Source organism: Tupaia chinensis, unplaced genomic scaffold (genome assembly GCF_000334495.1).
Source record: "Tupaia chinensis unplaced genomic scaffold, TupChi_1.0 Scaffold000565_1, whole genome shotgun sequence".
Classification (NCBI taxonomy): domain Eukaryota; kingdom Metazoa; phylum Chordata; class Mammalia; order Scandentia; family Tupaiidae; genus Tupaia; species Tupaia belangeri.
This window is the reverse complement of record NW_006160078.1, coordinates 1,361,805-1,382,200: the sequence shown is the minus strand read 5'-3', so window position 1 is coordinate 1,382,200 and position 20,396 is coordinate 1,361,805. Positions and strand designations below refer to the sequence as shown.

Genomic DNA, 20,396 nt, shown 5'->3' with positions numbered 1-20,396 from the left:
TAAACCAAAATCGTCCCCAAAAAAAAAAAAAAAGAAAGAAAAGAAAAGAGCAGTCCTGGACTTCCACAGGCCAGTCACAGAGATGAAAGATGGGACTGACTCCTTCCAAAACAAAAAGTGCTGAATGTGGAAGACAGCGCAGGGAGGGCCACGAGGATGTGTGTTCCCCCATAACTCACGGCGGAGCCTGCACTCGCTCTCCGGAATTCCCTTCCTGTCCAAATGGAAACAGACCAAGCTCCTGTCTGAAAGGCATTATGAAGCTCAGCTGTAGTGGCACGTATTAGATGCTGATACTCAACAGGCCGAGGCCTCATGGGAGGCACAGTTCGATTCCTGGCCCACCCTCAAAGCCAGTGCAGTGGCGCATACCTGGGCAAGTCTCAGCTCCTCGGGAGGCTGAGGCAGGAGGCTCACGACACAGTGAGGCACGGTGAGACTGTCTAAAGATAAACTCGGGCTCGCCAGTGGCATGGCGGTTAGGGTTGCTGGAGCCCACAAAGCCGACTGTGCGGTTCCAGACCCAGGGGCTTGAAAGACATGCCAGGCACATACGCGTACATGAGGGAGAAACGGGGGAGAAAGGGTTACAGCGTGGCCATCCCCCATGGCGGTGCTTTCGCACTTTCTCTTTTTCTCTGTCTCCTTCCAACCAGTAAATGTACCTTCTGATAAATGTTTTAAAATAAAATCAAATAAGAGGTGAACAAAAGCCCTAGAGCTAGCCTCCCTGACTCCCTCAGCCTACGGGAGCCACGGAACCCACGGAAGCCTGGGCAAGTTTCTTAACCCCTCTACGCTTCCATTCTTCATCATGAAATGCAGGTCATCGCACGGGCCTGATGGTGCTCTCAGAGAACAGACTTCTCGAGAGAGCGTGTGTGCAGCCCCGAGCCAGGCACATGGTAAGGGCCCATAAATGCTGGCTAGTATTTTAGCTCTGAACAGATGCTAACAAATGAGATGAACAAAGAGGAATCGACGGAGCACATAACTGTGCGGAGTATGCTCTACCACCAACCGTGAACGTCACAGGAAAGGAGAGAGCCCGCGGGCCGTCCTCAAGGAGCCTCCATTCTCATTCCGAGGATAAGGTGATAGACACAGAGAAGGGAAGTCACAAACAGAAGAGCACCAGGCCTGAGGAAGGAGCCAGCAACGCGAACGTACACACATTCGCTCACGTAACCTTCACAAGAGCCTGGAGGGCAGGCAACGCTCTTCTCTGGGTTGAAAGCGAGTCAACGCCAAGTGAACGACTTTCTTTCCCCTCCAGTCTATGGAAAAACTGTTTTTCATGAAATTGGTCCCAAGTGCCAAAAAGGTGGGGACCACTGGTATCTATTGTACGACCCGGGAAACTACTAAAACCTAGGACTACTATTTTACATAGCTTTTTCTACTTGTGACTAGGACGATCTATTAACACTTACTTTTAGCTGGTGTGTAGCTTTGGGATTTGTAGCAATAGCCTGAATTTCTTTTTCTTTCAGTTCTTTGTTCACATGTTGTAGAAATGGATCTAATTCAGAAATAAAAAACGTCAATGCACTTAGCACAGAGTAAGTTTCCAGTCTTCCCCTGTGAATGGCATGCTGTTCTCCTTGGCCTTAACATGTTCTCTTGCCATTCTACCTTCCTCATCCTCTAGCCCAGCCCAGAGCTTTTTAAAACCTTCTGACAGGCTCACGTCCCTAAAATATTTCTCTAAACACACTATTTAGCTCAAAAACTTTTAAAGAAATTTCTTCTTCTGAAATTCATGGCACCATAGAAGGCAGTCCAACCTGCCTCTCCACTGTAATTTCTGTACTATACGGCTCTCAAATCCCCCATGGGAGTGATTCCTTGCATTCTGTCTCTCTGTCTGTCTTTCCGGCTAATGCATGTGCCCTATAGCAAAAATCTCTCTTTAAAAAAAAAAAAAAAAAAAGAGACAAAAAAAAGTGAGAAAAAAACTCTGAAGACTATAGAGCCAGCCGGGTGGTACTGTGGTTAAGGGAGCTGGATCCAACATGGCTGACTTTCCAGTTTGAGTCCTAGATCTGTTAGCTTGAAAAAAAGCATCAGGTGTTGCGTGTGTCCAAAACTCCTAAGGAGAAGAAACTGAGGAGTGGCCATGCCGTCTGGGGGTTTCTTTCTCACTTTTTCTCCCTCTCTCTTCCATTGAGCACACTCATCCTAGACAGATTTAGAAACAAAACAAAACAAAACAACCAAAAAAAAACCCATACAAATTAATTTTAGGAGACTTAGAAACAAATTTGCAAGAATCTCTTTGAGGCCTCTGCCTTCTCAATTAGTGCTCAGTTCTCCCCCGCTCTATGTGAGACACAGGAGCTACCAGGGTTTACAAATATAGCCGGGCCTAGAAAGACGAGCATCAATCACTTTCTTCTATCTACCAGTTTCCCCATTTGATTTCTCTTTAAATTTCATCTCTTTTTTTTTTTTTTTGGAGAGATTTTTGCTATAGGGTACATGTGCTCACCAGAGACACAGACACAGAAGTAATGAGAAAAATCACTCTCCAGGGGGATGCCCATGCTGCAAACCTTTTTTCTCCGTTCTCCTCTTACAATTTTGGGTATGCATGCACCCAGCATGAGTTTCAAGTTGCTGGGTCTGAGACTAGAATCGTGGTCAGCCATGTGGGAGTCCAGCATATGTAAACCATCTGCTGGTCCCCTAACTCTTTTCTGATGAACACAATAAGCTTGTACAAATAAACAAGCAGATATTTTAGGCAACTAGGGAATAGGTTAAAAGTTTCCTCAGGACCAGTAGATGGCATGGCAGTTAAGGCACTAGATTCCTACACAGCCAACTGAAGTTCGAGTCCCAGGCATGGTGACTTGCCTTCTCACTTTCCTCCCACCTGCCTCCCATCTCCTGGAGGTGCATGTACCCTATAACAAACTGAAAAATGGTAAGTAAAATTACTCTTTTAGAAAAAATACTTTTCTTATTGGGAGAGTCTCTCCTTACAGTAAATCTAAGTGAATAAAGAAAGGGTTTGTGATGGAAAATTAATACAGAAACAGTTTCAAAGCTTGAATCACAGGGACCAGCAGCTAGTGTAATGGCTATGTCGCTGGACTCCCACATAGTCGACCGCGGTTCGAGTCCTGGACCCAGTGGCTTAAACTCACATCGGGCGTGTGTGCATGCGTGCCCAAGATCCCAAGAGGAGAATGGAGGAGAGGGGAATTGCGGCGTGGCCATCCCCCCTGGGGGGTGATTTCTCGCTTTCTGTCTCTCTGTCTCTGTCTGTCTGGCGAGCGCATGCACCCTATAGCAAAACAAACAAACAAACAAAAAACAAAACAAAAAAAACCAAACTCTCCAAAAAATGGAAAATAAAAAAGCTTCAATCACAGAAAAGGAGGGCCTCTAGATGCGAGTATCTTTAGGAGTATCTCCTAATTACATCGGCCTAACTCCTTGATCATTTGATACACATACTGACTCTTCTTTATTGCTTTCCTGTTAGAATGGAAGATAACACACTGAAGTTTGAAATAGAGCAGCTAAGAATTTTTCTTCACTGATCTACATCCCAAATTTCGGAACCTAAGGAGCTCTAATTGAAGTTTAATTAAAGGAGCCCTTTAAACAATCTGAAAAATACATGGGGTAAAGGCATTTGCATCCTAACATCTTGCATGTCTATCTCATGTCTTAACACCTGTTTTGCCCTTGATAACTCTGACTATGAAAATAACTGAGAGGGTGGCTCCTTGTCAGCAACAATGAACCGAGTAAAAGAAGCTAGATCTTATATGATGACTGGTTGGAATTCCTGGCCTGGCCAGCCTGAAACTGGGCACACATGAGTGTCCACTATCTGACTGGCTGGAGGACTGGAGTAAGGAGATCACAGTATAACTACACCCTGTGAGGTTTATTCTTCCTCCTTCCTTTGCCACACAAGCCCTGCCAAACACTCTCCACGTGTTCTACTACGAATAAAGATATACATGTTGTGTTCTACTATGAATAAAGAAAAAAATTAATAACCAATAAGTGACACTTTAAAAAAAAGAGGGTTAATGTTTAAGAGTCCAGAATAACTGGTTAACTAAGACAACAGAGAAGGTCAGAGGGTCTGATTCCAAACGCAGAAGTGTTTCTGTGCTCTTTGCACACTGGTAGCTGTATTTTCTTCCTTTCGTTGAGCCAATGACAACCTAGTTAAAAGGGCAAATTCTGAACTGAACATCAACAAGCTGAAGTGCTTAAACCACAGAGTAAGAAAAATATAACCAGTAAGTCACAAAAAATAAATTTAAGAAACAGTCTTATTTGTTTAGCCAAAGTTTAGGTTGAAGATTGTAAGATCCCATCAACCAAGTGGCATGGTGCTTAAGATTCTAGACTCCCCCATGGCTGCAGTTTAAATATCAGGCCTAGCAGGTAGAAAATCAGGCCAGTAGAAAATTTGTGCATCAGGCCCAAAATTCCAGAAAGAAGAGGGGTTGCCATGTAAACATACTCCATGGGGTGTGATTTCTCATTTTCCCTCCTCTGGCAAGCACACTTGCCCTATAGAAAAAACCTGAAACAAAACAAAACAAGATCTCTTGTGGACAGAACACAGAACTAGCCAACATACTGACAGAACTGTCTTTGACATCCTTGTTTTACCAAGTTCAGTTAAAATGACCACGGGAGCAAAATTCCCCTCTCTTCTGTTAAAAGAAACAACGAAAAAAGTATATTTAAACTATCTGTATCTAGGCTTTGGAAAAGAAAGTACGGCACAGGTAAACAGAAGTTGCCTGTAGTATCAGTGTTGTCAAACCTTCAAAAATAAGTTTCAAGGTTGTTTGGGAGTCTTTAGGCAGTCTAATGCACATTTCTTTATTTTTCAAGTTTCTGTCTTTCATGAGGAGGGGCATGCTAAACAGGAGTCTTCATGCTCCAATCCAGCCCCAGTCTCAGCTAGTCCAGACCATGGGCAGGCGCCAGCGCTCAGTATACTTATTGAGATTTCAAGACTTGACCCCAGGGCATTTCTTATTGGGTACAATTGGCCCCTAATTATACCTTTCTTAATAGAATCTTCAAAACACTAATTAAAGCACATTGTATCATTTAATAGATTGGCCAAATGAAGCACAAACAAAACCCAGAAATCTACATGTACCTAGTTATAAGCCTGATGCCCATTAGGTGCCCATCCTGCACAGTACTCTCTGGAAACTGGAGGAATGTTACTGCAGGAACATTATGGGGAGGGGAGGGACACACGGACACGTGCATGAGTTCCCTAATGAATTGTATATATACTGATTTACATCAAATTAGGACTCGACTAATTTACCATGAAATTTAACATCCCACACTATCATACTCGATCACGAGTAATGATGACTAATACAGAATTTTTAGGGTTATAATGGAAACTGTCTTTATTTTTTAAAGATAAACCTCAAAAGGTAATTTATTCTACATTTAGAAGCTTGCCATCTTTTCCTTCAGGCAGAAACTACAAATATTAACTATTTTATACTTGAAATGATATAGCCCAAGTAAGTGGAAAAGTTTCATATACTTTTATTCCTAAAGGAAAGAGCCAAAGTAATATACCTAAGAACTAAAGACCAAGTAAGTAATGCTTTTACAGATCACCTATCTTCAAGTCATATCACAAATGCTCTTGTGCTATCAAGAGCATTTTTACAAAACAGCAGTGGAAAATTTTTTCTTGCATAGGAAAACATATTCTACTCATCCATTACTTACTCTGTGCTACCCCAAAACCAATCTTCTCCCTTCTTTCAGGTACTGTACATTTATGACCCAAGAGCTAAACATCTGATGTGATCACAGTTTGTAAGAATCCTGTGGAATTATCATAAGCTATTAATTAATACATAACTAAAAAGCATAATAGCAAAACACCCCTTCCTTCTGTATGCTGCTTTACATAAAATGGTATATGAAATTTGTAGAAGCTCCACCTATAGTCAAATGCAGCTACTGTATTGCTACAGAAGGTGCCTGGGGACTGAATCATGAGTGTCATTTGTGATTCTTAAAACAGTGAAAAAAGCAACCTGTTTTTATATTTTAAGATGCATAAAAAATTTGTCCTCACCTTCTGGTATTTCTGCCACCATTTACATGAATACTGGTCTTCCCATGAGACAGGTTTTGAAGGAATTATCTGGCACTTATTGAGGGATTCTAACTGAACTGCAGACATGGTTGAAGGCAACACACATTCCGGAAGAATCTGCACTTTAGCCTGTTGGATTCTAAAATAAAGAGAACCAAGCATGGTGTTCATTTTTAAGATAAACTAATTCAATGTTTATCTATAAACGTGAAAGAAGACAATTTTAAATAACAACATTTTCAAAGTTTCTTCTTAAAATGCATTTGTCAAACACTGTTGTTAAGAGACAAATTTTCAAAGAATGATTATTTTATAAATCATACGAAAGTTAAAACCAAAGATAACACAAGGTATGGATTTTCACTCTAAGAAACCTTTACATTTCAGATAGACACAATCTGTTAATGAAGCATTTACAAATATCAGTATACAACCAACTACTGTTTATCTTAACACTTCTAAGTTTTTAGACATTTTTGGTTACCCCAACCTTCTCAGCTCCCCATTCCCTGTGCTGACTCATTTTTCCACCTGTCCTTTCTCATTAATGATCTGACCTGAGAACGGATGAGAAAAACATGAACCCATTTATATGAGTTGAGATGAGACTAGAGATGTGCATTCTTTTTCTCATTCTCAAAAAAACTCTGAATATACAAATGGTCAAAATATGCATATTAACTGTTATACTTAAAAAATCACTTAAATTTTCATGGGAAAGTCACTTATAAAATGCTACTTGAATATGATAATTGCAGATGTCTTATCACACAGTAATGTGAACGGGAAGTCCAGGTACCTCTGAGCTGTTTTCCTCTGAGGCATTACTAGAGTATTATCTCTGACTAGAGTGCCACTTCGGAAACATCAAGAATGTAACTACAGTATATTCAGTATACTGTCCCATCGACAAAGTCAAATCTATTAAAAGTCTCCGCTTTATTAGTTATGTCTAAGACTTACATCTACAGTGGTCTTTTATAATAACCACTGTTAGAGGCCACCAGGTGGCTCAGTTGTTAAGGTACAGGACTCCAACATAGCCAACCACAGTTCAGGTCCCGGACCTGATAGCTTGAAACTCATGCTGGGCACGTTTGCATGCATACCAAGAAACCTTAGAGAACAGAGAAGGGATTGCAGAGTGACCATCCCCCCAGGTGGTGATTTCTCACACTCTCTCTGGCGAGCACACATACCCTACAGCAAAAGTCTCTCAAAATAATCACCACCACCACCACCACCACCACCATTTGATTCATAAAGTCTTTAGTGAAATTCTGCTATTTTTACTTATTCAATGAAAATAGCTAAGTGTAGGAACCAGCAGATAGTGTAATGGTTTTGTCGTACTCCCATGTGGCCCAAAGCAGTTTGAGTCCTAGACCTGGAGCCTTGAAACTCATGCCAGGCGCGTGTGTTTGTACGTTCGCACACCCAATACCCCAAAGGGAGAATGGAGAAGGGATTGCAGCTTGGCCATCCCTCTGGGGGGTGATTTCTTGCTTTCTCTCTCAAATGAGAGCATGTGCCCTACAGCAAAAAAACTCTCTCACACTCACACACACACACACAAGCTAGGTGTGTCTGAAACTATGTAGGTTTTGTTTATTGATGATAATATTAGACTCTAATTTTTTTTCCTTCCTGCAAGCTCATTAAAATGCTGAAAAAATTTTATGTGTAATACTTTTGGAAAATGTTAGAATACTATGTTCATACTATGCTCAATGTTCTTGTACTTTTAAAGCTCACTAAAAATAAAATCTCCATTTTCTTCACTGATGCATGAACATATTTTTAAGGTAAAAGCATACACAATTATCATTTTTTATTAATCTTATTCTTGTTTAAGACTACCAAAGACTGAATTAAGAATTATGCTTTTCCTATTACAGGAGAATTCATTTTATTATGATAAAAACAGGAATGTAATTGGGCCATGACTGTCAGATCACTTTCCTAGCTGGTCTGCCACACCAGCCGCCTATACTCCCTGGCAAGATTAAGCAGTAGGCTCCAATCCTGTGAAACACGCCTGGGGCCTGGTGCTCTCACACAGGCATGGTGGTTCTCCCAGAGATTGGTTTTGTTTCTTCCCCACCTGTTTATGGCACTTGTTTAACTATTTTAGTAACATAACTTACAGAACTGTTACAAAACCCAACAAAAAAGAGAAAAAAAAAAAAAAAAAAAGCTTCAACAAACATTAAGTTGACACATAAAAGACTACTTTAAAAAAATAGCTTTCAAATTAGGCACAGACAACTCTAATAGGAAAAAAGGGCACAAATCTGGAAGGATTCTCTACTTTAAACTGCCTCACGATTATCTTTAGAATCTCTCTTTAATGAAACACTAGAAGTTATTACACTGTAGGTATATGACATACAATGAAAGCACATGAAAGTCTGAGGCCATCTCCAATTCTGAGGCCTAGTTCAAAGAAGAGACTTTCTCTCTCCTCAAGAAAAATAAATATACTATTAATGCATCTTAAGTGAAACTAAGATATTCAATATACGAGTATGTAACTTTTGTGATTTCCAGCCTCAATTAACTTTTCTGAGTACTATCACTAAGACTCCTTATCCTATAATGCCTGTAGGATGGTAATCCCTCCTCTTTACATGCTCAGAAATACTCATGAATTCCTAAAGAGTTCTAAAGTGATTCAAGGATACTTTCCATGTTTTTTTTTTCACTAAAAAAAAATTTTTTTTAAGAGAAATTTTTGCTATAGGGCATGTGTGCTCATTGGAGAGACAGAAAGTGAGAAATCACTCCCCAGCAGGTATGGCCATGCCCACAATCCCTTCTCCAGTATCCTTTTGGGGGTTTGGGAATGCACACACATACGCCTGGCCTGAGTTTCAAGCCTCCAGGTCCGAGATTCAAACCATAGTTGACTATGTGGGAGTCCAGCAACATAACCATTACACCATCTGCTGATTCCTTTATTAAATTTTTTAGAAAATTTTCATGTGTTCAGAATATACCAAAGAAATCTTAAGTTAGGAAAGGTTAGAGGGTAGCAGAATATTTTTCATATAGTAATCATCACTTAGATAAAAATAAAATGAAAATTGTATGATGTACTTTATTGAAGAGAAGAAAACTGGCTTGAGTTTCAAATGCACTATGGAGAAATTCTGGTAAGGCACTACAGTTTGGGAGTCAGGGGACCTAGAACCAATCAGCTTTGTTGCTTCATTGGCCTTATGATTGTAGGCAATTTATCTTATTTAGTACTTGGCTTGCTGATTTGGAAAAAGAACAGACTATACTACATTATCTCCCTGATTTCTTTCATTTCACCATTTCTGATGAAGGTGGTCACAGGACCAGAAGGGCAGTGGACCCAGAGAAACCTCACTGCACAGAAGCCTTTTATGTTAAGACAGATGTGTCTGGGTGAGAAGCCTAAATAGTGGGTCTATGGAATACTAAAAAATATGTCCCTGCCAAGTTCGGTCCAGCACTATCAGGTGGATGTTAAGGTTCATTAATGTCAAAGGTATATTCCTTGACCTGTTTTCAGAGTTGATCTACTGCCATCTTGTGTTCAAAGAAGTTTTTCCATGATCAAACTCTGATGTCAAGACAATCAGAAATACACTTTTCCCTCAAGTTAATTCTCCACTGTGGAAAACTATATTCACCAATACTGAAAACATTTAGCTATGAGGAAAGAAAGCACTTTAAAAATCAAACTGTTGGTAAGTTCAGAGTAACAGTTTGCTAAATATGAGAATTTAGAGCCCTCGAGATGATCATCTATTCATTTATTTTATTTAGTCATTTATTCATTTAACATTTATAGTTTTAAATGTAGAACATTTATCTCTGTCATTATTCTCAAGTGCTTCATCTACTATGAGAGACAGGTAGTCCTACAAGGACAGAACAATAGAGTAAAAGCTGTGAGATTCTACAATGAATGTTCTGGAGAAGAACAGGAGAGAACTAAATCCCTTAGTAGCTCTGGTAACCTCACCCTCTCTGTGCTCTCTAGCTCTCAAAAGCTGCCAGACTCTGCTATATTTTCGTAATTCAGCATTATATAGTATTAGCCACTCTGTAAATGAGTCAATCAAAAAGTTCCTGCCCTCATGCACCTCATACTTTTAAATCCTAAAACAAAACAAACCAACTCTAAACTCTCGCATATTAAGAAGGTATTACCTGTGCACACAGAGGTCTGAAGAAATTTTCAACTCTGGCCTACAGATCGGAGACCAATTCATTAGGACTTGGTGGAACCAAAGAATCTGCATCTATAAGTTGATATAGCATCTGTTTGCCAGAGTTGAGAACCATGACTTTAGGAGATAACATCCAATGATTAAGACAAATGCTCTGTTGTTTGTTTTCATTTATCTGCTTTTTAAAAAATGAGGATAAAGGCCAGATAATGAATTGAAAAAATGTTGCACATGTACACTATGGACTATTAGTCAGTCATAAAAAACTAGACCCTAACATTTGATACAAACTGGACAAATATGGAAGATTTAATGCTAAGTGAATCTAGAGAGGCTATGAAAGACAGGCACTGTATGTCCCCACCTAATATATACTGAATGCACTCTACAGTAGAAACTGAAAGAGTGGAAGGTGTAATAGTAGGGAGGGCAACTGAGATACCAGAGACAATACAGGAGGAGCTGGGTAATAAGGGGTGGGGGAAAGGGGATGGGAGTGGAAAAAAAGACAAGAGAAGCATTAACTGACACAAAAATGAAAAGTTAACTGTTGATAATATCTATTGTTGTATCTTTGACTCGACTAATATGCACTATATTTAAGCTGTCGAAAAAAAAAGGATGTTGTTCATTGTAAAGATATATGGTAGTTAAACGCAAATTTAAAGAAATTTAAAAAAGACAATAAAGGCAAACTGGATTTTTAAAAACTATAGTATTCCTTGAACTTTTGAAAGGCCCTAACCATGACAGCTATACCAAAATAAGTAACTGCTAAAACAAAACTGTACTCAAAGAATTTCTAAATGTTAACTACATACAGAGAGAACAAGTATTTACCAATCACTCACTATGTAAGTAGGATTCCTGGGTGATATGAAACCACACTGGGGATGGGCACTAAATGTTTGTACAAGACAGATGAAACAGCTAGCAGGTTGTAACGAGTGTGGCTTTCAAACACCACACGAACGCTACAGAAACCCCAGCCGTCCTGGTGAACACACAGATGGTTCACAAGCCTCTGGGCTCTTACCTTTTTACAACTGAGATAGAGGGCTTCTATCCCAAAGAAACAGTGCCCCAAATGACACTTCCCTCTGAATGAACATTACTGATCTCAAAACTGAAAGGACATTAGAATCACCTGGAAATCATTCTAAAAGGGTGCTGCAGCCTCAGGCCAGACTAAGTCACTTTCTGGGGATGGAAGATGAGGTTAAAACTAAAGGTTCTATAGTTTTAAAAACTTCTCAGGTGATTCTAGTGCACAGCAACTTTATAAACCATCAGGACATTTGTTTGCAGGGGAAGTAAACAACTCATTATAAGTTATAAACTATGAACTAACAGCAGGGTAGAAAAAATTAAGAAAGCCTTTCCATGATAAGATGTTCACGGAGCTTTAAGATACATGGTATTGCTTACCCATCTGACTGTGTTCTTAGCTCAAGGACTTTGAACCTTTGTCTTCCAATGGCTTTCACTTTCACTATTTCAATTCCAAAATCCTGTTCTTCTCGATAGGCATATATCTCTGCTGTTGTGCCAAACTGTGCTTCCCTTTCCTGTATATTGCTTCCAAAGTAAATTTTAAAAGGAAAGAGTTTTGAACATTTGACTTTTAAATATGCAAATTTAGCAAACACAATACATATGGAAAAACATTTTATAACAATCAACCCTTAGTGCAAAGCTGGTATAATTTCATTTATTTAAAAAAATTTTTTTTTCCTAGACTGTGCATGTGCTTGCCAGAGAGACAGACAGACAGGGAAAGGGAGAAAGCAACCCCTCACAGGGAATGGTCATACACAATTCTTTCTCCTCCATCTCTCCCTCCTTTTGGGATTTTGGCCACACACATATATACACACAACATATTTCTCAAGCCACTAGGCTTGGGGCTTGAACCATGCAGTTAGCCATGTGCGATGCAGCCACCTTAATAACAATCTGCCAGAGGCTGGCCCAATTTCATTTATTTTGAAACTGGAAGATATGTAAGGAGACTTCAGAAAGCACAACTAGAGCACTTTAGGGTAAGAAAAGATTTTCAGTCAGGGAAAATGATTTAGGAGTGGCAGAGTTTTAAACTCTCATTTCCCAGGCAACATTGTTTCACTTTGTTAGACCATTATTTCTGCTGCTTATTAGCAGCACTTCACTGGGGTGGGAACTTCCTGTACTTATTTCCTGCCTGTACCATAGATTTCCTCTGTTTGCCATGAAACATAGGAATTTCAGCTCCAATTTACCATGGGTTTATAATGGTATAACTTATAAACTTTGAGCGAGAGAGAACAAATCACTCTTTTGGAAAAGTAATCCTTCACATTAAAATATAAAGGCAGTCCATACTGTATGTGGACTACTGGTGGTGTGTTGGTCAAGGCACTGGACTCCCACATGGCCACCTGCAATTTAAGTTCCAGACCTAGAAACTTGCTTTCTCACTTTCTCTCTGGTGAGCATACATGCCCAATAACAAATTAAATAAGTAAAAATAAAATACATAATTATTAAAAAAACAAAATATATATAAAGGCCCTGGGCTAGCAGATGGTGTGAGGGTTAAGGCAGCTGGATCCCACACAGCAAACTTCGCAGTTCCAGTCCTGGATCCAGTGGCTTGAAAAATCACACCAGGTGCATGTGCATCCCAAGGTCCCATGGGCAAAAGAGAGAATGAACTGAGATGAACTGAGGTGTGTCCACCCACCCCACCCCCGGAGGGGGTGATTTCACACTCTGCCCCGCTCCCCAGTGAGCCACACACATCCTACAGTAAAAAGGGGCGGAGGAGGAAACTGCAAATACGTGTTTCTTTTTAAATACAGTTCTCAAAACTAAAGATCCTAGAAGTGTTTTTATTAATGGCTAACCATTTTTTCTTTGAATACCAGAAAATTAAACTGTTTGTGAAGATAAATGTTTAATATAGATGGTAATAAAAATCACCAAAATATTCCAACTTGTATTTTCAAACTTTTACTAAGCAAAATGTTATGCCTCACATTTTCACCCAACTTCTGGACATGCACGATAGTCTGTTTTAGCCTCAGCATGACCTCTACTGTAACTACACGTGAGGGGAATGTGTTAAGTAAATTTACTCTAATATTTTACCTGTATGCAAGAACTGCAAAGGTTCTATCTTTCTGAATTAAATTTCGCACCATACTGACTTCGTGAGGGCCAAAGAGCTGAAGAGGCAATGTCTGCCCAGGAATCAGGATCATCATCACCTGTGGCAGAACTGGAATCACCTGACAGCTGTCATCATCGTGCAAAGTCCTGCCATGGAATTCTTCCATATCAGCGCCCAGATACTATTTAATAACACATAGGCACAGACACTATTTAACAACACATAATCACTGTAAATCTGTAATAAAAAATGTCAGCTCAACAGACTAAAAGACAAATCAGGAAAAAATATAAACAGGAATTACAAATGTTTACCTAATAATTGATTTAGCGGGAACCAGCAGTTAGCGTAATGGCTATGTCGCTGGACTCCCACGTAGTCGACCGCAGTTCGTGTCCAGGACCCGGTGGCTTAAAACTCACGCCGGGTGCGTGTGCATGCGTGCCCAAGATCCCGAGAGAATGGAGGAGAAGGGATTGCGGTGTGACCACCCCCTCGGGGGGGGATTTCTCGCTTTCTGTCTCTATGTCTCTCTCTGTGTGTCTGGCGAGCGCACGCGCCCTATAGCAAAAACCTCTCAAAAAAAAATAATAATAAAAAATTAATTGATTTAGCGTATAAGTATTCCACATGAGAACCTAATTTTTAAACTGCCTTTTTTAACCCTTGGAAGTAGAATTTCTAATTTTTTCATAAAGAATCTCTCACACAGAAATTCAAGAGCTTTTTAAAAAAAATTATTTGAGAGTTTTGCTATAGAGTGTGTACGCTCGCCAGAGAGAGAGAGAGAGATGGAAAGCAAGAAATCACCCCCAAGGGGGGATGGCCATACCACAATCCCTTCTCCTCCACTCTCTTCCCCGGACCTTGGGAGGGCACACACACACAGGCATCTGCCGCATGAGTTTTACGCTTCCAAGTCCGGGACTCAAACTGTGGTTGACTATGTGGGAGTCCAGCAAAGTAACCATTATGCCATCTGCTGGTCCCCAAGAGCATTTTTTAGTTCAAAATATTTTTGACCAAAGTAAGAAACATCTCTTATGTCCCACTATCACAAGCAAAAAGTATAAAATATTTGTTATGTTAAATAACATCGTGGGACTTAGTACAAAAAAGAAATATTCAGTATCTCACTTACTAGCAAAACTATAGTAGTGTAACAATTTCTCAAAGAATTATACCAGGATATAGTTAAGTTGCTATGAAATCATCACTATACATTTCTCTATTGGTGAACAACCCATGTCCTCATCCACATTTTCTCATGTGAGATAATACTAAAATTAGTGACTTGTTTTTAGGAACTTTTATCACTAGGTAAACATACATCTATTACATTAAATCAGTCACTATATTTACATACTGTATGTGATGTTGGTAGACTGGTGTCAAAATTTATGACATGTGGTTTTTTGGCTTCTTTGCTATCCTGGTCTTCAACTTCCATTTCAATTTCATCTTCTTCCTCACTCTCTGCTGTATAAATAGAATAATATAAGAACAAAAAATGAGATGCATGAAAATGTCAAAGCTATGTTTCTTTCCAAACGCCTCTTTCCTGTGAAAAGGGTTCTTCTGATACTGCATGCATTTGGTAATCTCTACAATCCTGTGAAGAGGCAGCCAGGGGCCTGGGGTCTCAGCTGGGTTCTGCTATGGGCTACATCTTCCCCCTTTTTAAAAATCACCTTTTTACTGTAGAATAGTTTGAGATTTACATAAAAGTTGCAAAGACAGTATAATGTTCCGCATAACCCATATTCATTTTCCTTCACTTGACACAACTAGGGAATCAGGGTTGGTACATTACTATTTATTAAACTCCACTCAGATTTTTTTAGTTTTTACCTAATGTCCTTTTTCAGGTCCTGGATTCCATCCAAGACGCCACATTACATACAGCTATCAGGTCTTCTTAGCCTCCTCTGGGCTGTGGTGTTTTCTCTGACTTTGCTTATTTTTCATGATCTTGACAGTTTTGAAGAGGACTGGTAAGATATTTTTAGAGGATGCCTCAATTAGGATTTGTCTGAGAATTCTCATGATTAGATGAAGTTATGTGTTTGGGGAGAAATACCATAGAAGTGAAATGTATTTTCGTTCACATCAAGGGAATGTACTAACCTTACCCACCTGGCTGAGACAATTATTTGTCAGGTCTCTACTATAAAATTATGTTTTCCCTCCTTTTCATACTGTATTCTTTGGAAGCACATCACTAGGTGCACCCTATACTTAAGAGGTGAGGAGTGCGCCACCATCTCAAAGAAGAAATATCTACAGCGATTATTTAAAATTTTGTCTTTATGCAAGATTTTCCTTTTGTCCCTTGCTAGCAACAACTTCGATACTTTATACAACACATCACACCTGATTAACCCTTAGTTTCCTCATGTGAAAACAGATATAATTGAATAAGAGACTCTCCAGGTTCTTTCAAACTCTTAACTTTAAAGACTTCCTACATAAGAGAAAGTATCATTATAACCCAAATGAACTTCATAGCATTTTTACAGTAACACCAGTTCTCTGGCTGTCACTACATAACTTAAAAGTGAAATGTTTATAATTATTTTCATATAAATTTTGCCTTGTAATTTTAAATTTAAAAACACAGTTGGAATGAAGCATGACACATTTTAAAGGAAATGTCTCAGAAAGCTTTCTTCACACACATTTTTTAAATTATAAAAACTAAGCTGATCTTTGAAAATTTGATGTTTTTAATGACAGGGATGCCAGTAAGAAAAAACTATACTTTGTAGGTGCTGTTTAGTGAAAAGCTGTCCTTCTCATGCCAACTACAGGCGAACTTCCCATCCTAAACCAGGGTTGATTTTTTTCCCTCAGGGACATTTAGAAATGTCTGGAGATATGTTTGGTCGCCACAACTACAGGAGTCCTAGTGGCATCTAGTGAGTAGAGGCCAGGAATGTTGTTAACCCCCACACGGGGTGCACAGGGCAGTCCCTAATAAAGGATTCTCCAGCCCCAAATGTCAAAAGTGCCAAGGTTGTACACAATTAGATGCAGAATATTTTCTCATCAGTTTAGATTTCTCTTTTATCTCTTGGTGAAATGTCCACATTCTTTGGAAATGTATGTAGGACGTGTTAGATCACTGACTATTTGCATATTAGGGTGAAAATAATGTTATTCTCTTTGACAAAAGTCTTGCATCTAGGAATTCCTAAGAATAAAAAAAAGTTTCAGGGCAGTTACCATACTGAAAACCATTTCTGTAAGGAATCTAGCTACAAGTGGGTTGACTTTAATAATACATAAAATAGGGAAAAATGACTTTTAAAGTGAAATTTTATCTATTTAAAGTTTCTTTGGGACATTAAATGTTATTTATATATATACACACACACACACACACCCACACACACACACACCCACACACACACACACCCACACACACACACACCCACACACACACACACCCACACACACACACACCCACACACACACACACCCACACACACACACACCCACACACACACACACCCACACACACACACACCCACACACACACACACCCACACACACACACACCCACACACACACACACCCACACACACACACACCCACACACACACACACCCACACACACACACACCCACACACACACACACCCACACACACACACACCCACACACACACACACCCACACACACACACACCCACACACACACACACCCACACACACACACACCCACACACACACACACCCACACACACACACACCCACACACACACACACCCACACACACACACACCCACACACACACACACCCACACACACACACACCCACACACACACACACCCACACACACACACACCCACACACACACACACCCACACACACACACACCCACACACACACACACACACAGTGTGGTGAGAAATGAGACTCGGTAAATCCTTATGGTCAGTATAGGCCAGGGTTTCCCAACTGTGATAGAAAATATTCGGGAAAAAAAAAGGTTTGTATCCATACTGAACATGTATTGACTTTTTCTTGCCATTATTCCTTGAAAAAAAAAAACACAGTATAATGACTATTTACATAGCACTTACTTTGCACTCAGTGTTACAAGGAATCTAGAGGTGATTTAAAGTACATGGGAAGTTGTGTGTAGATTATATGCAAATATGTCATTTAATAAGATACTTGAACATTTTGGAATTTGGTCTCAGGGGTCTTGGAACTATTTCTGGTAAATAGTAATGGACAATTTAAAAGACAGACCACCGGCACTAACTTCATTACAGAATGTTGTCATAACTGTTCTATTTTATTGTTGTTAATTATTGTGCCAAATTTCTAAGTTTTATCATAGGTATGTATATAGTGGAAATATTTATATGAACTATTTATATCTATAGGTTTGTATATATAGACTTCGTAGATTCAGGGTTTGGTACTGCCTGCGGTTTCAGACATCCACTGGACATCTGGGAAAATATCCAATGGGATGGAACAGGAGGTTACTGTAATTTTATTTAGCTTACATTTTCATTTTTTTCACTTCTAGTCTCTACACAGTTTCCTTATTTATAGTAGCTTTTCTCATAAATGTGGCTAAGCCTCACTTTCCCCTATTTGGCTATGTTTATTAATGTTTCATTTGGCCTAGACAGATTCTTTGCAATTCAAATATTAATGTATTTCCCTTGCACATAAAGAGGAGTAATCTTCAAAACAACTCATACTACAAAGATTTATAGATAATTCAGTGTTTTTGTACAAATAAAACTCATATAATTTGGAAAATAATTATTACTATAACACTTGAGTCCCCTCAATTCTGATTTTTTCTAAGAAAACACATGCCGACTATTCAGAGCTACCAGGGTGAAGTCTGATGACTCATCTCACGCAGGAGCACCATGTGAATGCCAATAGAGCATCAGTATCCTCTCTTCTATTCACTGTTTTCTCTCAAACACTGGATTTGGCACGCACAGAGTAGGGCTGATGTCTCTGAAAAAACAGCTCAGCTTTTCCATCAAAGGCTGGCACACCTACCTTTATGTCAATTCAGCTAGGACAGCTTTAGGAACAACCACCAACTCTGACAGTGGTTTATATTTATAGAAAAAGGCCCTCCTATATGATGGAAGTCTCTTCTCATCCAATCCTTTTGCCTACTCCCAGTGGACAAATATATCCTTCAAGCACAGCTTTTCTCAGCAACTGCCTGAAACCTGAAATGAGTTCTTAGCGACTCAAAGGAAAGATCTCCAGCCCAACTGGCAAGAGATACAAGTTCCCCAACAACCTAGAACCCATCTACACTCTAAGCCTTATCTCCTACAACCCTCCCCCCCTCGCCCCCCCCCAAAGTGCTTCCTTTTGGATTTCTCCAGATCTATCTCAGAAGGATCTTTCCAAATCCATGTGACCCCTAAACAATCCCTCTCTCTGAAGAACCATAATAGCATTCAATTATCTGACCCTAAATTAACTGCCTCTGCTAGTTAGTCTGACCTAGCCAATCTTTTCATCAAACACACAACTAACATACTGCCTGGTGTATACGTAAGAGACTCAGTTTCAATTTGGCTAATACACCTCTTGCCTATAATTCCCCATGGCCTGTTTCCTGCTCAACAACGCAATGCAAGGCCAAGGTCTCAATTTTTACAAAACATATAATAAAGAGAAAACTGAGTTTAATCCTACATTCGTAAGTATCTCTAAGTATATTCGTGCTTCCATGAGGAAACGAAACCAAATACTGTCTCGAAAGAAGAGAACTGTTAAGAAACTCCGGCTTTACTGACAGACAAACGGGGTCTGAGTCCTGGCACTGCAACTGTGCGACCTTGGGCAAGTCACTGAACTAATCTGCCCATCTATTTCTCGCCCTCCAAATCGAGATTTGAACAGTGATGTGAGAAGGACTGAACGCAAAAAAGCACGCAAAAGGCTTACTGCAGGGCCCTAACGTGCTCAGTGCTTGATGCACGTCGGCTGTTTCTCCCACTAAAGGGAAAGACAGGAAAAGTTAACGACTGCCAACACAACCTCACCTCCCCGCCACCCAATTTCGGAGGATCTCCCTAAAGCTACGCTCGGGACATAAGAAGATGGAGCGAACGCCCCACCCAACACCCTCGCTCACAGGCCAGGGCGCCCGAGAAGGAAGAGCAAAGCTGAGACCGTCGTGACGACGCCAGCGGGGCCGACGGGATGCCGCTTCTCGGAGGGCCCTGCGGGGCCAGCTGGCCTCAGCGCTCCCGCCTCCCCAACCCTGGCGCGCCGTTCGTGGCTCCAGGCCTCTTGCCCCTTCCCTCCTCTGAGGACCTGCCCCGGGTGGTTACCAGGCAGGAGCGGCAGGTGGTTGCCCATGTTGTGCGCAGCGTCCTGCTCGTCTCCCTCGCCGGCCATGTCTGTTTACCCGCAAGGGAGGCTGGGACAGGGCGGCGCTTGGGACGCCGGGGGAGGGTTCGCGCCGCGCCGCTACCGCGCACTGGGGCCACAGCGCCACCTGGCGGCCCCAGCGGGAAAGACAGCGGCGCTAGCGAGCTCTGGAAAACACGCCCAGGGCGGAAAGGAACAGTTATCAGGATGCGGCTCAGCCCAGAGCCTGCTGGCTGTCCCTGCAACCTCGACCTAGTGCCCGCGCACGTTACAGAGCCCGCGCCTGTCCCTGCCCCTGCCATGAGTTACTTAATCGTGACGTTTCACATATGGTGATGCTGAGGTTCCAGAAAGTTGTCAGTCTCCATTCTTTAATGAAGAGGTCCGGAGCATATGAAACCTGGAGATAAAGCATTAACTCTAACTCTTAAAAAGTGCATCTATGGAGTGTGGGAAAACGCACCAGCTATTCCCAGGGTGCTGGAATGATAAACTGATTTTCTTTCCAACAATTTCAGTAGCCTCTATAGATGTCCCCA

At 40.6% G+C, this 20,396-nt stretch overlaps 1 protein-coding gene across 1 annotated transcript in view; it reads right to left on the bottom strand.

Moving 5' to 3' along the window:
* CRBN (cereblon) overlaps positions 1–19,909 on the bottom strand; it is a 40,081-nt gene extending 20,172 nt beyond the window's left edge. The window contains exons 1-5 of the mRNA XM_006157935.3: positions 19,818–19,909; positions 14,847–14,959; positions 13,459–13,661; positions 11,758–11,907; positions 6,104–6,263 (exon numbers count right to left, since the gene is read on the bottom strand). Of these exons, the coding sequence (XP_006157997.1) occupies positions 6,104–6,263; positions 11,758–11,907; positions 13,459–13,661; positions 14,847–14,959; positions 19,818–19,884 (693 nt within the window). The 5' untranslated portion in view covers positions 19,885–19,909. The remainder of the gene's footprint in view (positions 1–6,103; positions 6,264–11,757; positions 11,908–13,458; positions 13,662–14,846; positions 14,960–19,817) is intronic.
* Positions 19,910–20,396: the final 487 nt, after the last annotated feature.